This window comes from Lepidochelys kempii, chromosome 2 (genome assembly GCF_965140265.1).
Source record: "Lepidochelys kempii isolate rLepKem1 chromosome 2, rLepKem1.hap2, whole genome shotgun sequence".
NCBI lineage: Eukaryota > Metazoa > Chordata > Testudines > Cheloniidae > Lepidochelys > Lepidochelys kempii.
Window position 1 is genome coordinate 104648519 of NC_133257.1, and position 23751 is coordinate 104672269.

Here is a 23751-nt window from a genome sequence, read left to right on the forward strand (position 1 = left end):
GTTCTTTTGCCATTGTTATCATCTAGAAATGAATTCAGTTCTATGTTAATTTTACTCTAGTAATGTTTCATGTGGTTAAAAAGTATAAGAATGGAATGAATAGCCTGACAGTCTGCTTCTCAAAATATAGAATGAGATCAGCATGCTGTAGTGGCAATAGTGGTTACCAAGGGGCAGTCAAGTCACATGTATGCCTTTTTATGAACAATGTGGTCATCTCTGCTAAGAATGGCCTTGGCTATTCCTGCCAAGAATATTAACTGCATTTGTCTGCTGCTTGTCAGCTGCCTAAAAAACCTGTCTAAAAGCTATTTATGGAGTAATCCTTTTCCTGCATATGAAGCACACTGCTCTCGTTTGTTGCATCTCACTAGTGCCTTCTTAAAGGGTTTGATCAACATATTTTGATGGTAGTAAAATATATTTTTCAATTTCTAAAGCATTTTTCTTGGTTGTGTATTCAATCAGTTCTGAAAACAGACTGTAGAAAAAATATGGGCAGAACTTGTAAGTTCATAAAGAGGATGATCTTATGGCTAATACTCTGGATTGGGACTCTGGAAAAAGCTCTGACCTTTGGCACATCGTGTGTCATCTAAATGGGAATGATACTTCCTTACCTAATAAGATAAAGCATTAAGTTTTGTGAGGCAGACAAATAATATGATGATGAGGGCAACATAAACTGGGATTTTCAAGAGGCTTAGGCACCCCACTTCTATTACGTTTAAATAGGAGTTGAGTGTCTATAAATCTCTTAAACCCTTTGAAAATCCCAACTGAGAGTATTCTGATCCATAGATATGTTTAGCTGTAGATTGAACTCATTTAATTTATGGAGGAAAGGAATGATGAGTTTCTGAAAGCATAATTGAAAGCTCATCTACTTGGAAGGATAAAAGAGGGAAACTTCATCTTATTTTTTGTGTGTGTTTGTTCAGTAAATCATTCTTCAAAAACAACTGAACCATCTGATCCTGCAGTGGTAACAGCAAAAGATTCTGAAGAATCAAAGAATATTTCGAGTGTGGAAGAACAAAGTAATGGTCTTAGGAAATCTACAAAAGAGATATGTACTACAAATGGTAGTAACTTTATGAGCAGCGAAACTTCTAACTTGGGGTTGAATTCCAATGACAAATTAAATGTTAGAGACTCCTTAAGTGATACCATTGATCATAAAACAAATGCTGCCGTCATTGATTCAACAAGTGTTAAGGAGTCTCAGATTTCTTCAGAACAAGATGATAGGACAGTTACAGAGAAGCAGCAGACCCAAGACAAGCCAACAAATAACTTGGACTTTGAATTGTCTAGTGACAGTGAAAGTGACAGTGGATTAGATGCTAAGAAGTCGTCGTCCTCTTCTGCCTCAGATAGTGAAAGTGAGGGAAAGAGAAGCTGGAAAAAATCAAAGCAGCCTGTACAAGCTGAAAATTTGCAGCAAGAATGTTGCACTGATGTGAGTGGGGGAAAGGATGGTCAAGTGAACCATTCTGGGGAGGTGACGGCTCCACCTAGTGTATACCCTCATGGCAAGACAGTTGATCTTGAAATGCAAGAAGAAAGCGAACAGGATAGCCTTTGTGATCTGGGAAATGGGTGTGCAGACAAGAAAGAAGCAGAGACAGAGTCCCAAAATAGCGAGCAGTCTGGGATTACAATGGGTGAGTCTTTAGATCAGAGCATGGAAGAAGAGGAAGAAGAAGACACAGATGAAGATGACCATTTAATATACCTCGAAGAGATCCTTGTTCGGGTGCACACTGATTATTATACTAAGTATGATAAATACCTGAAAAAGGAGATCAATGAAATTCCAGACATAAGAAAAATAGTACCAGAATTGAAAAGCAAGGTATTGGCAGATGTTACCATAATATTTAGTGGACTCTATCCAACAAATTTCCCCATAGAAAGAACCCGAGAGCATTATCATGCTACAGCACTTGGAGCTAAAATTATAAAGAACCTAGTACTGAATGCTGATGATCCCAACAAGGCAACCCATCTGATTGCAGCAAGGGGAGGTAAGTAGGTGAAATTTATCAGTTTTCTGTTAATGAAAATATTGTTTTCATTCATGATTTTATTTACACAAAAAGTTGGCTGAAGACTTGGAAAGGTTAAATATGGGCCTTGATCTACTTGCCATCTTTAATGTTGATTTAAATTATGGGGGAAAGTAGCTTAAAGGTTTACTGCAAATCATTTTTTAAAAGGTCTTGTATCCTTTTTGCTTCCTTAGGTTTAAGAATTTTTTTAAATTGGTTTTTCTTTTAAAAACAAACATTCATCAAATCTGGTCTGTCTTGGTCTTGCGTGTGTCAGATGGGAAGTGTATTGCTAGCTTTTACTCTTTGATGAAAGGGGGGAAGGTGCTGATTATTCAACGAAGATGTTGTTCTAAAATTATCAATGTCAAGTATTTAACTGAAATAGGTGTAACTGAAAAGAAACAAGTGATAAGCAGTCTTGACTTAAAGTTCTCCTCTCACTTGCTCAACTTTCATAAAAATAAAAACACTTTTTAAGTCCTCTTTATAAACCATGAACAAGCAAACTAAGAACACGAGTCCAGTTTTGTCACCTTTGATTTCTTTTCCTAGCCTGCCTACTTTCTTACAAGATTAGAATATATGCAAAAATAAACATTAATTTCATTTCAAAGGATTACAATATAAAAACATCATAGTATATTTTTGTTAGCGTGGTGAAGCTTTTTTCACCCAAATCTATAACTTCAGTGCAAGCTCATAATATCCTTTCCACTTTAATCGTCTGACCAATTCAGTCTTCCATCTTTTTTCTTGAAAAAGAAATATTTTTTCATATTCATCATGAGTTCTGCACTGAATATTGAAAACAATGGTAATTTCTAGGTTCCCAAACTTTGATTTGTAGCACATCATGGCAAAGAACATTTTTGATGAACTTGGTTTCAGTGGTTTAAAAACTGTTTGGCTAGATGAATGGTGACTAAGCCCCTGTCTTCACTGCCAGAAAAGCGGGTGTTGTTACAGTGGGATAACTAGCTTGGATTAACAATCTCATTGTAAAATCCTAATGGAGACATGGCACAGGTAGCTTTTACTGTGATATAGCCAGGTAAGATATCAGTGGGCAAGGTGTGTTTGTAATGTTGATCTTGGCTAGCTAGGTTGTGGTAAAAGCTACTTGTGCCTCACCTCCACCTCACTTTTACAGTGAGATACATAACCCGCGTTACTTATCACACCTTTTAATACATACCTTTCTTAGCTGTGAAGACATAGCCAAAGTGTCCAGATTGGGAACCATTTTAGATTGAGTGGAGTTGGGGACTTCCAGTGCTTGCAGGTGTGCTAGTTGGGACTGTGCATTCATATAATTCTCATTTTGTGAATGTGTTTGGTGTATGCTTCTGAAAACTTGGGTCACAGTATTTCATGACCCCTTGGGCTCTGCTGCAGTTGCTGTTGAGCAGATCTTAGTCTGAGAATTGCGCTGATATCAATGCAACTCCATCATAAGAATTAAGCTCAAAATGTGAGTCACATTCCATTGGAAATGTAAAGGGCTTGAGTATTTTAGTCATAAAAATCACTAAATTGATCTCTTATGTGTTTCTTCAGGGTTTTCTATTCCAAATTACAAAATGCCTCAAAGGGGCTTTGCCTCTTATGGCCACTAATCTGTTTGTTTGTTTTTTTGCATAAAAACAATAATCCTGAATTTATGACCAAAATATTTCCATGACAGATTCTCTCAAGATAATTACACACTTACATTTGCAGTATGATAAAGAAGCTGGAGCAAGGGGAAAATAATGCTTGAATGTTTAAGTATTGAGGAAAGAATACAGGAACTTAGCATAAGAACTTGATTTTTGTGTTTATTCTTGTCTCTTCTCAGGTGGTGCAAAGTAAAAGCTCAGTGCACTATTTTAGGAACACCTAGTTTTGCAAGGCTATATAAAAGTTTCATAATATACATATTCTACCTTGTTTGCCTTGCTGTTCCATAAATAGGAAGGGAAACTGACAATCCAGTTTTCTGGAAAAAGTCCTTGTGTATTTAGTTATCTAATTTGTAGACCTAGGTATAAAAACTTGTTCTGCAGGGCTGTTGTGCATATCCAAAAATATTTGTAATAAATTTAAATTGGCATTCTATTGTTTAACAGTGCAATTAAAACCGCAAGTAATTGTGACTATTTTTTAATCTCGTGATTAATTGTGATTTTTTTAAAATCATTTGACAACCTTAATTTTAAATGAAAACTTCAAGTCTGCAGAAATAGATGGCTTGTGTCCCCTCACTCACCAAGAAGAGCTTCCCTTTTCCAGTAGTGAGTGGATATTTTTAATCTCCTCTGATTTTGATATGAGGATCTAGATCTCCAGGCTCTCACTCAATAACGTAATTTAAAAGGCAAAAAAACCCCAAACCAGCTAAATTTATTTTGACTATGTTGGTGGTTTCCGTTATTTTGCTCTCAATATTTCACTTACCACAAAGAGTAAACACTTGGTATTGCTTACAAATTAGTACTGCAAACTGTGTGTTTTATTTGGCCTTTTTGCATGCCTTTGGTGACTTTAGCCTTGCAAGCTTGTAAGTAAAAACATAAGGATGGCCCCACTGGGTCAGACCAGTGATCCATCTAGAATCCTTTGACCCCCTACCGTCCCCCCAAGAATTCTAATAGATTAGTGAGGCATAATTTCCCTTTACAAAAGCTATATTGACTCTTCCCCAACATATTGTGTTCATCTGTCTAATAATTCTATTCTTCACTGTACTTTCATCCAGTTTGTCTAGTACTGAAGTTAGGTTTACCAGTATGTAGTTCCCAGAACCGCCTCTGGAGCCTTTTTTAAAAATTGCATTACATTAGCTATCATCCAGTCATGTGGGACAGAGGCTGATCTAAGCATTTGGTTACGTACCACAGTTAGCAGTTCTGCAATTTCATATTTGAGTTCCTTCAGAACTTTCGGTGAATGTCATCTGGTCCTGGTGACTTCTTATTGTTTAATTTATCAATTTGTTCCAAAACCTACTGTTACTGACACCTCAAACTGGTACAGTTCCTCAGATTTGTCACCTAAAATGAATCCTCTGCAGTGAAAACAATGTAACAAATTCATTTAGTTTCTCTGCAATCGCCTTGTCTTCCTTTGGTGCTCGTTTTGCACTGTGATCGTCCAGTGGTCCCACTGATTTCGACAGACTTCCTGCAGCTTAAAAAAATAAAATTGTTTTTGTTTTGTCTTTTTTTGTTCTTTTACTCTGCTCTTTACCCATGGTGGCATTTTGATCCTCTGACGGTTCTTTTGGTTTAGTTTGAGCCTCTATCATGGTGTTTTTAAATAGTTTCCATGCAGCTTGCAGACATTTCACCCTTATGACTGTTCCTTTTAATTTCCGTTAACTAGCTTCTTCATTTTTGTTTAGTTCAGTGCGATTGTGATGGGTTTCTTTGGTATTTTCCTCTCCTTTGAGGATGTTAAATATAATTACATTATGGTTATTACCAAACGTTTCAGTTATATGCACTTCTTGAACCAGATCCTGTGTGCCATTTAGGACTAAATCAAGAATTGCCTCTCCCCTTATGGGTTCCAGGACTAGCTGCTCCAAGAAGCAGTCATTTATGGCATCTAGAAATTTTATCTCTGCATCCCATCCAGAGGTGACATGTACCCAGTCAATATGGGAATAATTGAAATCCACCATTATTTTTGATTTTCCTGTTTTTATAGCATCTAATATCTCTGTGTGTTTCATAGTCACTGTCACCATTGTGGTCAGGTGGTTGGTAGTATATTCCTATGCTAGACTCTTATTATTCAAGCATGGAATTTCTGTCCATAGAGATTCTGTGATAGTTGGATTCATTAATGATTTTTACTATATTTGACTCTATTCTTTCTTTCACACATAGTGCCACTCTCCCACCAGTGTGACCTTCTCTGTCATTACTATGTATTTTGTACCTGGTATTACCCTCTCCCATTGATTATCTTCATTCCACCAAGTTTCTGTGATGCCTATTATATCCGTATCCTCATTTAATACTAGGCACTCAGGTTTACCTATCTTACTGTTTAAACTTCTAACGTTTGTATGCAAGCACTTATAAAATTTGTCAATATTTAGTTGTCTGCCTTCATGTGATGTAATTTAAAGTATCCAATATAACTCTCTACTTCCTTAAGTAGTCACTTTTTTAAAAAATACATTTTTGTCCCAGCTAGTTCCACCGTCATAAACACTCCAATTTTGATCAAACAAAAATATGTTCTACTTTTTGATAACCACTTTTATAGAATCTGTTTTAGCTATACAAATGTCTCTGCTTTTTAGAATGCTGAGCTTTAGATATGAATGCCCTTTTTAATCTAGTCTGTAGTCACAAATCTCTCCTTCAAAACTCTCCTTAACACTTTCCTCTGCTGTGATGCCTATAACAAATCATCCAGCCAATGCCATGGCTTGTTTGAGTGGGAGTCAGGGATAGCTGATTTCTTCCGTATGTGAGGACGGATGTTTGAGCCACTGAATTGTGCAATAGCCAGTATACCTACAAAATCTTTTAATCAATTTTCTTCTCTTCCTTCTCACTTCCCTATTGTTTGTTACACTTAGTGTATCTTATTTCAGATTAGATTATCTGGCAAAGAATAATATCCTCCTGAGTGTACATACCACACTTTGTCCAGTGAGGCTTTGATCTGTTTGGGGTAGTTGGTCACTATCAAAATGCAAATGATAAAGTTAGATTTTATTTTTTGTTTCCTTATGTACAAAATAAACTTTATGTAGTGGAGCCAAGAAAATATTTCTAAACTCTCCACAATATTGTTGCAAAAAATATATGCATCAGTTTCCAGTTCTGGTTGTTCTTGAAAGCAATTGTACAGATAACTTCTGGACGTATTTATTGTGATTTCTTTGTAAAATTGACCTCTGTGATGTAATTTTAATGCTTGTTCAAAAATATCAGTATTATTCAAGGCTAGCTGGAGAGTAAGGCACATAAGGGGTTCTCAAACTTCCTTGCACCATGACCCTCTTCTGACAACAAAAATTACTACATGGCCCCAAGAGGGGGGACAGAAACCTGTGCCCGCCCGAGCCGGCCAAAGCTGAAGTCCAAGGGCTTCAGCCCCAGGCAGGGGGCCTGTAACCTGGGTGGTGGGGCTTGGGTTTCAGCCCGTGGTCCCAGCAAGTCTAAGCCAGCTCCTGTGATCCCATTAAAATGGGGTCGCAAACCACTTTGGGGTCCCAACCCACAGTTTGAAACAGTGAAACATTTTGCGTGTTTCCTTTTTTGTTGTTTCTGAAATGTATAACTTCACTATTAACATGATTTTGTTAGGAGTGTATGGTATCTTTCTACCAAAATTAAAAAACAAAAAAACCCTGAGACTAAATAAGAACTCAATTTGCAAAACTGTTTTTTATCACAAATGTCTTTAATGACTGCACATCCTTCAATGAATCATCCACTATTGTTAGCTTAATATAAATATTAGGTTTAACTTTAGGGTTTAATTATATTAATATGCTACATCATCGTATGTGAACTGAGTATTAATGATTTGAAAACTAGTTAACAATACTGTACGTGAACACTATTGCAATAAAAATGAGCCTTCACTGTATGGAGTGTTAAGTAATAGAGAGGGTAGCTCATCTTTACAACCCAATGATCAGGAATGTAGTCCTGTGTAACCGTTTTAGCAGATTTCCATAGCAGTGGTGGGAAAGAGTTCTTACACCAAGGTAACACCATTGTACCTTTTCCCACACTACTACAGAACAATTGAGTCATACAACTTGTATGTGGCTGTGGAGTTACTTTTTCTCTCCTATGTACAGATAGTAGTGATTGTGCTAGTGATTGCCCTTTGGAGTAGAAATTCTGAACTACTGACCTAAGATTTCTAGGTGGGAACCGTGCCCTTACAGCATAGTTGGGGACACAATTACTCAGCTGTCTTCATGCCTTTTGTGCTCATTCTGTTGTGGCTGCTTACAAGCTGGTATGTGAATTTCACTAGGGCATCTGTGTTATATGTTATGGGTAACCTGTAGAAATTTTGCAGCTCTGTCTTTTCTTCAGGCAGTCCCGCCTCTTTAACATTATTTCCACATGGATACCATATGTCTTTGTCTAACAACTGTTGACAAATGTACCAAAAGACCACCTAAAGACATGTGCCTGTGGGATTTGTAGGTAATTGTGTGGCTGGTAATTAGTTTGCAGTACAATCCTGGCTCCTTACACGGAATATATGAAGTGACAAAACAAGTAATATGCTTGGAGGCATTTTGTGACCTCAAATCCATGACAATAAACCGCAACAAAGGCTCCAAGGGCGCTGGAGTGAAGTCAGAGTCTAAAACATAAATTGTGCACTTTATTACAGTAGTTGATAAGCAGATGAAGATGTAAAATGCTGGCTGGATCTTTTGTTTGGTGTCTAGTGTTTTCTTGAGACTGAGGCACAATGAGAATTTTATACATCCTTAGATTGTAAACTCTTCGGGGCAGGCACAGCCTCTACCTCTGTCTCCACAAATCTATCAAAACAGAACTCTGATCCAGATCAGGGCATGTGGGTGAAAAATAATATAAGTATCCACTCTTACACACACAGACTTTGATGTCTCCTTTTTTCAACCTGAGATAGGTGAGACATCTTGCTGTTTGCCATATAATGGCAGAGCATTAATAAGCATTTGCAGAAAACTTGAATGTTTCCTTTTAAATATACAGTGTTTCTATGCATTGTGCTGTACGGTCTGACAGCCTTTTTTTCTTTTTTGTGGACATATCTTCTGTTTGAGCTTATTTTACTACAATCAGTTTGGGTAAAGTTCAGTTTATACCAGAATTTCCATTTTAACAGGAGAAAAAGGACTGTAATAAGTGTTTTGAGTTAGAGGATCAATTCCAAATGCTTATAGTTTATGAACCACATGAATTTTTATGACAGTTTGTGATAAAATAATACAAGGTTATTTAGACTGTTTCAAAAAGTGCTGTGACTAAAATTTTTCTAGTGCTGTTTTTTCAGTTTTATTTTTAAAATGTATTAAAGCAGTCTGAGGCATGAGTTTAAATGTGAGAGATTCTTTGGCCATTTGTAGACTTTGGAAGATGTTACACTTGTCAAATTAAAGCCTGGGCGGGAGGCCACTGGCAATTAAAGACCCATAGCATACTGTAGACAAGGCAAACGTGTGTTGGCTGATGTGTCCCAAATTATAATCTGGACCAGTTGTGAGTAAATTGTGGGAAAAGGGGCACAAGGGGTTTTTGGGTTGCATGTGAAGAAACTGGCATCCCGTGGACTCGCTACCATAATAGCAGGAGCGGGATAAAAATAGAGTGGGTATTGTGGGCCAGGAGCGGGATTAAAAAAAGAAAGTTCCCCTGTGCTGCAAACAGCGCGAACACCACCAACACCTATTCCCATTGCTTCAGCTGATCTCTGAACAAATATGAATAGGCTTGGCAGAATTGTATTTTTATCATTTTAATTTTTTAAAACTTTGAAAGACAATATTGACTATTTTTAAGCTTTTTAAAAAATTTATGTAGTTAATTTTCCACAACTGTAAAAATTCACTTGGGGGGGAGGCATCAGACCATTATATAACAACAGTGTAGGTTGAGATTCAAAGAGTTAAAACTTCATAACTATTAAAACACAAATTGTCAACATCACATGTCAAAATATATGGAGTAAATATCCTTAAATCAGACTGAGTTCTCAAGCAGTATTTTTTTCTTAGCATATTTGTAAAATTCTGTTTTTAGAAATTGCTTTTACTCTTTGTGGGTGGGTGGTGAAATTGACATTGGTTTTAAAAAATCTAATCTTTCTGCTCCTAAATATAAAATGCTTTGAGTGGCTTTCTTCACTGAGCTTTAGCTAGAAAATAAAGCTGAGCAGTTTCTTGACAGGGCTTGTCTTTGGCGATATTGGGGTAGTAGTAAATGGGACAGTGTCACCAAAATGTTTCTTCTTTTTTAAAAGCAGAATAAATTTAGTGACCTTTTCACCAATTTCATCCCAAGTTATTACCCAGTCGTCATAATTTATGACAAAGCTATGGGACTGTAGAAAGCTACATGACAAGCATTTTAATGTATCCAGTGTTGTAGCCATAGATCTGTTCCAGGATATTAGACAGACAAGGTCGGTGAGGTAATATCTTTTATTCGTTGGACCAACTTCTATTGGTGAGAGAGACGAGCTTACACAGAGCTCTTGTTCAGCTTTGGGAGTTCAGTGACATTAATTTTGTGAATGGGCCATAATAAGATTGAAGATTTAATCTGATGAGGTTCAATAAGGATAAGTGCAGGGTCCTGCACTTAGGACGGAAGAACCCAATGCACAGCTACAGACTAGGGACCGAATGGCTAGGCAGCAGTTCTGCGGAAAAGGACCTAGGGGTGACAGTGGACGAGAAGCTGGATATGAGTCAGCAGTGTGCCCTTGTTGCCAAGAAGGCCAATGGCATTTTGGGATGTATAAGTAGGGGCATAGCGAGCAGATCGAGGGACGTGATCGTTCCCCTCTATTCGACATTGGTGAGGCCTCATCTGGAGTACTGTGTCCAGTTTTGGGCCCCACACTTCAAGAAGGATGTGGATAAATTGGAGAGAGTCCAGCGAAGGGCAACAAAAATGATTAGGGGACTGGAACACATGAGTTATGAGGAGAGGCTGAGGGAGCTGGGATTGTTTAGCCTGCAGAAGAGAAGAATGAGGGGGGATTTGATAGCTGCTTTCAACTACCTGAAAGGGGGTTCCAAAGAGGATGGCTCTAGACTGTTCTCAATGGTAGCAGATGACAGAACGAGGAGTAATGGTCTCAAGTTGCAGTGGGGAAGGTTTAGATTGGATATTAGGAAAAACTTTTTCACTAAGAGGGTGGTGAAACACTGGAATGCGTTACCTAGGGAGGTGGTAGAATCTCCTTCCTTAGAGGTTTTTAAGCTTAGGCTTGACAAAGCCCTGGCTGGGATGATTTAACTGGGAATTGGTCCTGCTTTGAGCAGGGGGTTGGACTAGATGACCTTCTGGGGTCCCTTCCAACCCTGATATTCTATGATTCTATGAAGTCTAGTAACATACCAGTGGTGCTTAGAGATCAAACTGCAGTATGAACTGGAATTCTTTTACTTCCACCTATTGTCAGTAAATCTTGTTCCTCTGAGTTTGGTTCTGCTGATTCATACTAGGCAGGCTCTTTTGTTTAAAGTGTATTGTGGGGACCAGAGCACTTAGACTTTGGAGACCATCTAAAGAGGTCTGTCAGTCTACTACCTGATTTGGTTTAATACTTTTTAAGGGGTGTCAGGTTTAACATATCTTCAGCACAGGTCTGTGGACATATAACATGGATTGCTCAGACTGATCTTAAAAAGTCCAACTTTTGTAATGCATTTAGCTTGGGTAATGACTATAGATAAGTCAGTTTGCTTTCTGGTTTTCCTGCACTAGCTCAGTGCTGCACTGTTGAGGTTGCAAAGGCTACGAAGGGATGGGTAACATGTAAACTTAGTGAGAATTTATAAAGGAGAGAATCATGAAATGTTCTAGTTCTGTAAAACTTTGTTTTTACAAAACATAACTAAGCTAAGTGCCCCTCTAATAGTCCAGCTATCAACTTCATACACACTTAATTCACTTAGGGCAAAATAATTTGTTTTGTTCAGTCTTGTCTTAAGATACCATTGTTGTATAAAAGCTTCAGGATCTGGCTTTTAAAGAATGTAGGCATGTTTACCTATTTATCACTAGCCCCTGCTTTCTGAAGAGGGGAAATACTCGCCCTGTTCCCAGAGCTAAGTATGAGGCAACTGGTAGGACAGCTAAACATTTTAAATAGTATTGAAGTTTAGAGTAAATTTGTCCATAAAAATTAAGTTAAAATCTTATTAGTCATTCAAGCCGCTGCAGTATTTAGACTATTTTGTATTTTAGATGTGCCAGAATAATCTCCTCAAAATATTTGTCCAGAGGACTAGAACAATAAAATGTGTATAACCCAAAAATCACAATAAAAATAGTATTGCATTGTTGCTTTTATTATTTGTTAGTTACAGATTGGGAAGGTCCTGTGTGCAATAGTTTTTTGCCACTTTTAAACTGAAAGTGACCAACAATAGGAGTGCTGTTTCCTTGCTTCTGTTGCTAAGACATCAAACAGCTCTGAGAAGGACATTGTTTTCTACTTATTATGTCCCATGTTGTCATGCTTTTCTTTACAAAAGGTAGTGAATAGCCTGGGTTCATTTTTTTTAATGCCTAAATTGACACTGGTCAACAAAATTTCTTTTGCAGTTTGTGACTGGTATTTTTTTTAAACAGAATGCAAGATAAAATTCTAGGCATGATCATGAAGCTGGAAAGGTTTCATGAGTGCATAGAAACTAGCCTGTTTCTTTAGCTGCAGACACAAATGATGTTTATAAGCCCAGAACTGTTCTGTTTCCTAGGAACAGAATGTATTAAAATAATAAAGGCAACTTCTATAAAGACTCCTACAGGCTTTATCTCCTTTATTACTGCAACATAGAATTTAAAAGTAAACAGTCTTTTCCCAATATTATATAAATGCAGTTCTGCTCCTCTGAAACAAATATGATGTCCTGTGGGTTTTTTTCATCATAACATATAAACCAGGGGTCTCAAAGTCCGGCTCCCCCCCGCAGCTCCCATTGTCTGTGGGAGAGGGACAGAGATACCATCACAAGTCACTGGGCAGAGTCAGCCATGGAGGCAACGTCACTTTTTTCCACAATGAATATAAACAAGTCAAAATACTGAACACAACAATCTGATGCACACTTTGCTGCAATCCTGAAGGTTTCAACTGCTCAGTCACTAAGGCCAAACATCAACAAATTGACAGAACTGAAGCATTGCCAGATGTCTAGCAAACACTAAAAACTCTCTGGCAGGCAAAGAATGGTATAAAGCTGTATGACCGTTTTATTATTTCTAAGAAATTTGAAATGAAAAATACAATATAAACATTTTCTTTTCTGAACGCCATCTTCAGTGACCTTATTGGATTTGAGGACTGGCACTGGCCCTAAGGTAAATTTGATTTTGAGACCCCTGATATAAACTGTCCTCCCCATCTAGCTCCTTTTTTTCCACTTCTTGAAGGGATAGATTCAAGACCATTTGAAGCCTAACAGTTATGTGGTGGGGGAAGGGAGAGAGGGTAATCTGCAAAGGAAATAAATCTGTAAAGAGTGAGAGTTGAAATATCTAGCTGGTTGAAGTAGTTGTTCCACGCCCCTTCAAAAGCGTTACCAGCTGGAAGGTCTAGAATATTCATAGAATCTCAGGATTGGAAGGGACCTCAGGAGGTCACCTTGTCCAACCCCCTGCTCAAAGCAGGACCAGTCCCCAGCTAAATCATCCCAGCCAGGGCTTTTTCAAGCCTGACCTTAAAAACCTCTAAAGGATTCCACCACCTCCCTAGGTAACCCATTCCAGTGCTTCACCCCCATCCTAGTGAAAATTTTTTTTCCTAATATCTAACCTAAACCTCCCCCCAGTGCAACTTGAGACCATTACTCCTTGTTCTGTCATCTGGTACCACTGAGAACAGTCTAGATCCATCCTCTTCGGAACCTCCTTTCAGGTAGTTGAAAGCAGCTATCAAATCCCCCCTCATTCTTCTCTTCTGCAGACTAAATAATCCCAGTTCCCTCAGCCTTTCCTCATAAGTCATGTGCTCCAGCCCCCTAATCATTTTTGTTGCCCTCTGCTGGACTCTTTTTCCAGTTTTTCCACATCCTTCTTGTAGTGTGGGGCCCAAAACTGGACATAGTACTCCAGATGAGGCCTCACCAATGCTGAATAGAGGGGAACGATCACGTCGCTCGATCTGCTGGCAATGCTCCTACTTATACAGCCCAAAATGCCGTTAGTCTTCTTGGCAACAAGGGCACACTGTTGACTCATATCTAGCTTCTCGTCCACTGTAACTCTAGGTCCTTTTCTGCAGAACTGCTGCCTAGTCATTCGGTCCCTAGTCTGTAGCGGTGCATGGGATTCTTCCATCCTAAGTGCAGGACTCTGCACTTGTCCTTGTTGAACCTCATCAGATTTCTTTTGGCCCAATCCTGTAATTTGTCTAGATCCCTCTGCATCCTATCCCTACCCTCCAGCATATCTACCTCTCCTCCTCATCTGCAAACTTGCTGAGGGTGCAATCCACGCCATTCTCCAGTATTTTTTCTTTTGGATTGATACTTTCTCAGTAAGAGTGGGCCTAAAAGTAAAAAGTGCATATGGGGGGTTAAGGTTCATGTAGTAATACTCTCTCTCTATCCAATTAAATTGACTTTCACTAAGTTTCACTCTAGGAAGGTCATGTATGCATTAAACACTTTAATTCTTTTCGCTAACTGAAATCTTGAGAAGGCAGTCCCCAAAACATCCCCAGTTTATTCAGCGTTCATTGCCTTGTTCCATATTTTCAGTTAACTGTATGATGCAGATTATTGTAACGGCTCTGTATAATTGCATTGTAGAAGTTGTCAGGGAGAAAGCTGGAAGTTTTGGTGTCCAAGTGGGGGACAGTAGGGTTTTTGGGCCTGCACGGCATTTTTAGTGTTCAGTGTTGTTAACCTATAGAAATGAATGGGAGCTGCTCACATCTCTGAAGTACTGTTTCAGGCTTTGTACAGATTAAAGAAGACAATATGGTATCTGTTTTTATTGCTTTCTTCACAATCCTGAGGACTAAAAATAACTTTTTTTTTTTTTTAATGAAACGTTAGGTTCTGGAGCACCATTGCACAGGAATATTTGATTCTACAGAATTCTGGAATATGTGGAACCCTGAATGTGGCTGAACTCAGTTTTTTTTCCCCATTCAGTGGGGGTCTGACATGTGCTCTCCATAAATTTCTCTCTTCTTCTAAAAGTGTGTGGGAGAATTTCCTTTCTTCAATCCCTTACAAATGAAAATGAAATGATGGTACATATACCCCTTTATCACTTATGTGGGACCTGGGCATTATATATGCAGGCAGTTCTGGACTTTGTGCATCCCACAAATCTTGGGTTCCTCTGGGGAACCTTATTTATTAAATCTTTTATCTTTTGTAACTTTGGTAAGGTAGTCTGCCTGAACCCAGAATGTAAAATGTCCAAAATAGTACAACTAGTCTCCTGACTTATACCTAGTACAAGAGACTGCATCAGCCCAGCCCTCAAACTTTTTGCTAACCTCTTGTTTTTAATCAAGATAAAGAACTGCTTCCTGTTCTTTATCAAGAACTTATTCCTCTCTTTCTTATACCTAATCTCTTCCTGTTCGCCTACTTAATACCAGCTCTCTTAAAATATACATTTTCTTCCCTTTTTCTTTTAGTAGGCTGGAGAGCTCCTCTCAGTTTTTACTTGTTGAGCTTGCTGATCATGATAATTCTCTGGAGAGATCTGTAGAAATCTAGATGCCTTTTTGCTCTTTCCAGTGACTCTGCTATTGGTTTTCATCTACAATGCATTATAAGTCAAGGCCTTTGGCCACAATGGTTCTCGGGTTCCCTCTTTTTCTTTTGCTGATTTGTTGCACTGTCCCAGGGCGCATGTTGACAACTTGCTTGCCTGTCCTGAGTAATTTTACATTCAGTACTCCCATTTGAAACTAAAGAATCCATGATTTCTGCTTTAGTGTAGGAGTTAGCGCCTGGCACACTCATGGCAAATCAAAGAGGATGACCACGTGTTTGACAGTTAGTTTGACAGTTAGTGGTACAACTGCTTGGTATAACAGCACACTGCATACATTAATGTTATGTGAAATATGCTCAGGTTTTTATGGGTACTGAATGGGCCCCTCTTTGGCCACTTCTGCTTTAGACTGTGATATCTTTTGATACAAGGCTGTGTTTTTGGAAATCTGTATCTTTTTTGTTCCTTTTATCTTTTTGCCTGTTTGCTCAGTGTAGAAATGCTCAAGTGTTATGAATTGATTGGTTCCACTTCCCATTTGAATGATCTTTAGTGGAACACTGGCTGTGTCTCTACTAAGGAATTTCACTAATTTTCACCACTAAGAAGCTTCTTGTAAAATACCTTAGTGCAGCCAAGGCTTAAGACTTGTTTTAACATGTCCTGTAATGTCTTTGAGCCAGCGGATAACTTTCAAAATAGGTCACAGAATATCCTATTTAAAAACATAAGCCTCTTCTATTCAGAACACTGTAATGTTGTGTTTGACTTAATAATAGGCACAGAAAAAGTACGGCAAGCTCTGGACTGTAAACACCTCCATGTTGTAAACCCTGACTGGCTGTGGAGCTGCTTGGAGCGTTGGGACAAGGTAGAGGAGCAGCTCTTTCCCTTAAAGGATGACTACATCAAAACACAAAGGTAAAATTAGTTGCAAAAAAAAAAAAATGGACCAAAGATAGGTTGATCATGTTTCGACTGGTTTTATTCTCATTCTGTGTAGAGAGTTGATTCATAAGGTATAATGAACCCAAAATTGTATGTGAGATGTAGGGTTTGTATGAAAATTCCATACCATATTTCAGCCAATTTCTTGTCCTATTTGCATACAGGACTATCACTGGGAGGCAGTTAATCCAAGCTTTGGAGTTTAGGGAAGTCCCTAAGACTAGTAGTACCACAAGCGGGGACTTCAATTAAGCAGCAGCAGGTCTGACCAGTGGTGCTGCATACTAATGCTGTGGAGGACTAGTAGAGACCAGGAATGGAGGTGTAGCATGACGTAATCATGCAGTCTCCCACCTTGTGAGCACACAGATTCATGGAGTATGAGAAGCCTGACCAGCTAGCCATTTTACACGTGGTAACAAAGAGAAGGAAAGGGAGAAAAAAACAGAATGTAAGAAGAAAAAATGTGGTTGGAAGAGAAAAGGGGAGGATAAATATGAGAGCAGAGGGGGAAAACACTGATGGGAGAACAAAATGGGTGAACTGAAGGAAGGGTGGTAAGAAAGGAAGGAGACAAAAACAATGGAGTGGGGTGAACAGCAAATAGGAAGAGGATAAACCTTGGATGAGAGAGGGGAAGCAGAAGAAAGGTTAAAGAAAAATACCAAAGGGGGCAGAGACCACTATTGATGATGAGCCCTCTTGAAGGAGGTGATGTGACTGAAAGAGCTGATGGCAAGGGGCTTCCAATGGAGTTTCTGCTTTTGCTTCTTGTCCTATACCTTGTAAATCCTGGCTGTGTTCTTGTTTGCACCACATCAGTTGATCTTGTCAATCTTGCAAACTAATCAGAAGAGCCTCACCTTTTTACAGGAGATTGCTTTGGAAAATTCGCAGTGCTGCAAAAAGTGATATTGGTGATTTTAATGAATGGCATCAGGCTAGGGATTGCTTACTGCCATCCTTTGGTGAAGACTTAAGTGAAGTCATGTGCATGGATTAATATTTATACCATAAATAGGGTTTGTGGGTGCCCAATATGTCTAAAAATGAGGCAGTTTTTAATTAGAAGCCTAAACTGGAGTCTAGGAGCTTTGAAAATTTTGGCCAAAGTAAATAAATTGTAACTTCACTAGTTTTTAAAATGTGCCATGAGATCTTATACCCCCAAATATTCAATACCTTAGTTTATTCTTTCACCATAAGATGGTGCCTTCAGACAGAAAGTAATCCTTAGCAGAATGTCATTCAGTGAATTGCCAACATCACATCCTCTAAGACCAAAACGCTGGCTTTCCTGCTTACTTAAAATTCACACTGCAGTTTCAATGAGATACAGTGATGGTCTTTTCTTCTATATACTGAACACATTTTTTTAAAATAAAATGTTGCTCTGGCATCATATACTTTTTTCATATTCTTACGAGGGAGACTTTTAAAATACAAACTAAGACTTGAATTACTAATGTGTAGCAGCATGTGCATTTTTTCTGAAGTCAAATCTTCCGCTGTCAGAGTTGTTTGTGGCAATGATTGCTATCCTAGAGGGCTTACAACTTCAGGTGACAAATTATAAAAGCAAATAAACTCTTGAGAAGAGATCCTGTTTGCAAGTAAATTCATTTTATAAAGAACATTGGAGAGAAATGGATAATTTTATCTATGAAGTATCTGTTGATCTTCAATCTCAGTGTTGTAGCAAACTTTAAAAGGCTGGCATGTATAAATATGTGAGATTAACTTACTTTTGCTGAACGCCCTTCTTAAGATAGGTTTGCCTCCTTACATCACTATATGATGCATAGCTAGTTCTTCTATCCATGCTATTGTATGTGTCTGTTTCCATATGATATTAATCTAAGTGACTGACGCATTTGATGGCATCATTAATGGCTTTTTTTTAAGTAGCCATATATGTGGCTTAGTGCAATAGTGAATGAATTTGGTGTGTTGTAAATAATTTCTTTGAGGCAGAAGTTGCTGTACTATTTTTTTGTTTTAAGAGCAATATTGAATAGCAAATATTTATCATATCCTACAAATCATTATACAAACGAACGTGTGTGTGCATGCGCAGATTTTATCTGGTTTATATTAGTATCTACAAATTACTGTGGTAGACAAATATGTATTAGTTTTAATGCTACAGAGGAAATTGTTTTAAGAAGTTTCAGAAACTAAATTTTGAGAAATGTTTTAAGATAGCTGTTTTAGAATATTTTCATTTTAGTGAATAAGTGTGACATTAAGTCTGTTCTCTCCCTATGCATACATTATTCCTATTAAGTTCTGTGCAATTTTCATGTGTACTGAGAACATACTCCCTAAGAAATTTATTTTCTGTTTTAGAAAAAAGGCAAGTCCATTTTGCCCTGTAATAATCTCTGTGACTGCTCCAGTGCTCTGTTTTGTCAGAGCCTGATGTGTCCTTTCTCTGAAAGGGAAATTCTAATGCTTCCACTGCCAGGTACAAATAATTAATGTAAATTTCTAATGTAACTTTTTAAAAATTACATTTAACAGAGAGAACAGTCCTGCCACATTTCCTGATACACACAGTGTGTTCCAGACTGCTCTGTTTCACCCGACACCCATCCATCCAAAGTTTCAGCCGGGTCCTGAAGTTCGGCTTTATGATCCCAACACTGGAAAGCTAATCAGGAAGAGCTCTCAGTCTTCTGTCCAGTCTCCGTATATCCAGTCTCCTGCTCCTCCCCTCACTTTACCGGTCCACGCGGAGCACTCATCCTTCAGGTATGTGAAAGCTAAGGATCACTTAAGTTTATGTGCAAGTTACATTTTTCTAAGATCATAGGTTTTTTTGTTACTTGATAATATTTCATTCAGTTGGCTTAGTTAGCTTACCTCTTTAAAAATAAAAATGATTTCAACTCTTGCAATATCTTACTAAAGGAAATGATCAGAAATAGGTGAACAACTGTAGTATTACAAATGAGTTTAATTCCTTATAGGGCTTCCTTAACTGTATTTGTAGAAACCCCAAAGAGAATATACTGTTTTTGTATTTTATATACTATAGAATTTATTAGGATAATTTATATCCCAAAACAAGAGTGTTTTGCATGTGAATTTCAGCTCTAAGTTGTATTCATTACTTTGGATTTGTTGTTTGGCTATCAAATAAAATATACAGCTGGCTGCAGTATCAGTTTTGTTTTAGAACTTTTCCTCTTTGCTTACCTCATACACGTACTTTCAGATGGGAGATAACTTCAAAGTAAGATCCCAGAGTAATGTTTGTTTTTAAAGGGTTAACTGACCAGTGTTACAGTGAGTTTCTACTAGTCAGTCTGCACTAAAAACATTAACTCACCTTTGAATTAAGATACTAAAATAAAAGGGGAGAAAGGCTGGCTTTATGATTTAAGGAATAGAACTAGCAACTAAGAGATCTGGGAGCCCTGCCACAGACTTTGTGATCTTGGTCGGGTTATTTAAGCCAAGATTTTCAAAAGTGGGAGTCTGTTAGGCTCCAAAGTATGGATTTTTGGTTCTTAAATAAGTCACCTAATTTTCAAAAGTGCTGAGCACTCAGCAACTCCTCTTGACTTAAGTGACTAAATTAGGTACCCTCTCTGTACCTCAGTTTCTCCTTCTCTAACATGTAATCTGCAATTACTTGGCAGAGTATTGGGGTTAACTTAATTATCTCTGAAAACAGTTGAGATCATCAAAGGTGCTACAGAAGTACTAAGTATTATAAATGCTGAGATGCAAGGTGAACTCTTCTGCATGTTCTCCTTTTCATTGTCTCTAGGGTTTATATTCTTTAAGTCTTCATGTGTTACAGAAATCTCTTGCCACCTCTTTTCTTTGTCAAAAGATTTACATGCTTTCACTTCTCCCTTCCCACTTTCATGGTCTTCATTTCCTTTTGTCTCCTTCATTCCATTTTCCTGGCCCCTTCCCAACATGAATTTATTAAGTTCCATTCTTATATTTGAAAAAGAAATGTTCTTTTTAGCTCCTCTTCTAAATCACCACTTTTTACCCTGCATTTCATTCTAATACTCTTTTAAATGAGTTGGCAAGAAAGAAACTTGAAACAGTCAAGACAGCAAGTATTTTGAAAGAGTAATTAGAAAGGTTTTGTTGTTCCTTATCTGACATTGGGGAAGAGGTATTTATCTCAAAGTTTCAAGAAGCTGGGAAGCTTTTGTGTTGGACTGAATTTATGTATGACTTTTCTAAAATGCTTGCATGTAAAAGTCTGATGTGTTAATGTGTCAATCAACAACTTCAAAAGTGCACGCTCTTAATCTCCATATTCTTCCCTTCTCACTCTCCAAGTTTACAAATTACTGAGCCAAAATTGACATCCACACAGCTGTTTTCATTTTGCTTTGTAATGCGAAACTGGTACCTCGTTTGATTGTCTTCCTCTTCCAAAAGGTATACGTCGGTTGGTATCTTCAGCTGGGAACTTCTGATAAACCAGTCCCAGAGAAGGCCTTTGGAAAATTGTTTCCCCTTGTTAATCATGATTGTTACTCTTTAGCGCTTCTGACAGCCAGCGATTGTGGTACAATTGGGCTGCTTTGATTGTAACCAAAAATACTGCATATTATGTTCAAAATTTTACAAACTCTGTGGGAGAAAGAAAAATCTAAGAATTTAATGACTTCAGGAAGAAGAAAAATGAGATTTTGAAATAAATGGGTATTCTGAATTTTAAAATTTAATAATGTGGAGCTTTCAAGATTACAAGTTTCATCGGTGGGGGGTCAAATTTTGGTTTTAATTTGGCCACCAAGAACAACTTGTATATTGGGGAAAAAACCTAAGGGGAAAGTGACTTCTGCATATGCATGATATATTTTTTTCATGGATTATGCAGATTCCTCAGTTGACCCTGTCTATCTTCAGATTAGCCAATTATGTAGAACAGTACAAAGAATTAATGCTACCTATGATATAGTCATATAAGAAGCTAACCTGTAGACTTCTCAGATTCACTCCTGTCTTGATGTTAACAGGAGCCACTCTAATCTTTGGTTAATTTAAAATCCAATTTTCTATTTGTCAAACCTTCAGTTTCAGAAACATAGGACTTTTACAAAACTGGTAGAGCACTGATTAATTTTTAAAGGTTCACTGGGGATGCTAGGAAAATTATGGAAAATATTGGATAGAGGAATTTCTGCTTAAGTTACGTTTACTGGGGCTTGACAAATGCACTATCCAATTGGAAATCAGGGGACCTCTTTCCTGGCAAATTGGGGCTTTTCTCATGAGTTTGTGTTTAAATACTTTTTTTTTAACCATTTATATTGTGGTAGCACCCAGAGGCCAACTGTGTTGAGGTCCCATTGTGTTAGATGCTGTTCAAACATAGAATATATCAGTCACAGTCCCAAAGAGCTTACAGTCTGAAAGACCAGACATAATGAGGGGACGAGACAAACAAGTGGCTCAGAAAGGGAAATGGGGGAGAGAGACTAAAACACAGTAGCATGTGCACAATTCTTAGCCACAGAAAAAATAACTATAGCTTGCTACCTGCCTACTACCCAAGTTTAAACATTTTGCCCATACTGTGTTCCTGCTTAGCAGCACAGAAACTGGGAGGTAACAGTTACACTTCATTGTCCCATTTGCTCAGTTGTGGGATGGCTAGAGGTGACAAATTATGCTTTATAAAAAACATCATAAACGCAGGAAGCCAAAATGTTTAAAATTGGGGCTTAAATTTAGGTATCTCTATTCCACTATAGTCAGTGGGGACTGCTGGTGTTCAGAACTTCCGAAATTCAGCCAGGTGAATTAGCTAGGTGCCTAATAGGGTTTTATTATTCTAATTTTGGGCATCTAGTTTTCAAAGTTTTGTTCGGTTATTTTCATAGAAGTCTCCTCCAGGACAAACAGTCACCATAGGTAGAGATGTGCTAAAACAGAACATAATTTCAACAGATTCAAATTTCAGATGCATTATGCTGAACCTGTCCCTATGGCTATGGTTGCAGGTCCAATTCAGAATTAGAAAGGACCTATCTTCTGGTTTTGGTTTAGAAGTACCCAAAAACCTGTAACAACTAAATGTGTCAGGATTCAAATTCAGAGCCTGTATATGCTAGTTTCAAAAATGCTAGTTCTGGAAGTTACTTTAACTGCCACTTGTATTAAATGACATTGCTGTTTCAGCAGGGAGTTTGTCCCTCATACCACAGAGCAGGAATTTGAGACCAATGGCATACAAAACCAGGTGGGAGGGGATAGCTTAGATACAGCAACCCAATGTTTTTTGAGTGATTGCACATGTCCATTCCACTGTAGGTGTTTGAGCTCTCCTGTGCATAGTTATCAGATTTTTCTCTTAACAGTACCCACTGCGGTAGCCCCAGTGCTCTCTGCTGCCTCACACATTATTCACAGGCATAAAGGGCCAAACCGCCTCTGGGTTTCAAGCCCTGCCACTCTCTGGGTAAGGCAATGCCGAATAGTGACCCTCACCCCAGCTGCCTTACTTTTTTGGGCGACGGGAACCTCCCATGTGTGACAAGTGTGCCATTTCTAAGGGCTTTAAGTCCCATTCTAAAAAAGACTGCAGCCAGACTAAAATATCTACTGCTTGAATCAGTGCTACATCCTCCATCTTGAGCCATTAACCTCAGTCCAGATATTGAGCATCTTGGCTTTGGTCAGTAGCACACCTCCAGTGCTTCCAGTATCGAGAGGCATATCAGCATAGCCGGTACCAAAGAAGAGGCATCAGAAATTGGACTCAGTATCAGGATTGTCGAAAGATGCAAAGAGCTGTTCTAAAGACTCAGGAGTGTGTTCAAGGAGAAAGCACTCCCCAGAGCATACCTTTAAGCAGGGGAGTTTGTTGACTCCAGAGCCCAGTATAGGCCTGTTGAAATCAGCTCCCAAAGCGCCTTCATTGCCATCTCCTCAAATCCTGTTACCAGAGTGTCTTCCCAGTGTCCTCTACTCCTGTGGCATTTGAAAGTTGCTAAAACCTCTTAGTGATGCAGTCACTGCCAGTTAGATACTTGCCTGGAACTGGCACCCAAGATACTGCCATCAGCGCCTTTACCTCATTACTGGGCAGATTCATTGGATTCAACCATCAGGGAACCGATTTAAAGTGGTATCAGTTGGGGAAAGCCACAGATCTCCCCGCTCCCTTTTCTTCAGAGCTTGAGCCTTCTTCACCAGTACTGACAAGTATGGCGCCTTCATGGTCACAGGAAAAGCCTTTTTTTTTTTTTTTTTTCATCAGACTCTGAAGTGGGATCCTGTGTGTCCCAACCTAGCATGTCCCATCATCAAGAGTATGGCACCGGCCC

General features: G+C 38.4%; 1 protein-coding gene across 2 annotated transcripts in view; it reads left to right on the forward strand.

The window, feature by feature from the left end:
- CTDP1 (CTD phosphatase subunit 1) overlaps positions 1–23751 on the forward strand; it is a 172821-nt gene that overhangs the window by 35652 nt on the left and 113418 nt on the right. For both annotated transcript variants that reach the window (XM_073331810.1, XM_073331809.1), the window contains 3 exons: positions 942–2030; positions 16273–16414; positions 18965–19195. In XM_073331810.1, the coding sequence (XP_073187911.1) occupies positions 942–2030; positions 16273–16414; positions 18965–19195 (1462 nt within the window). The remainder of the gene's footprint in view (positions 1–941; positions 2031–16272; positions 16415–18964; positions 19196–23751) is intronic.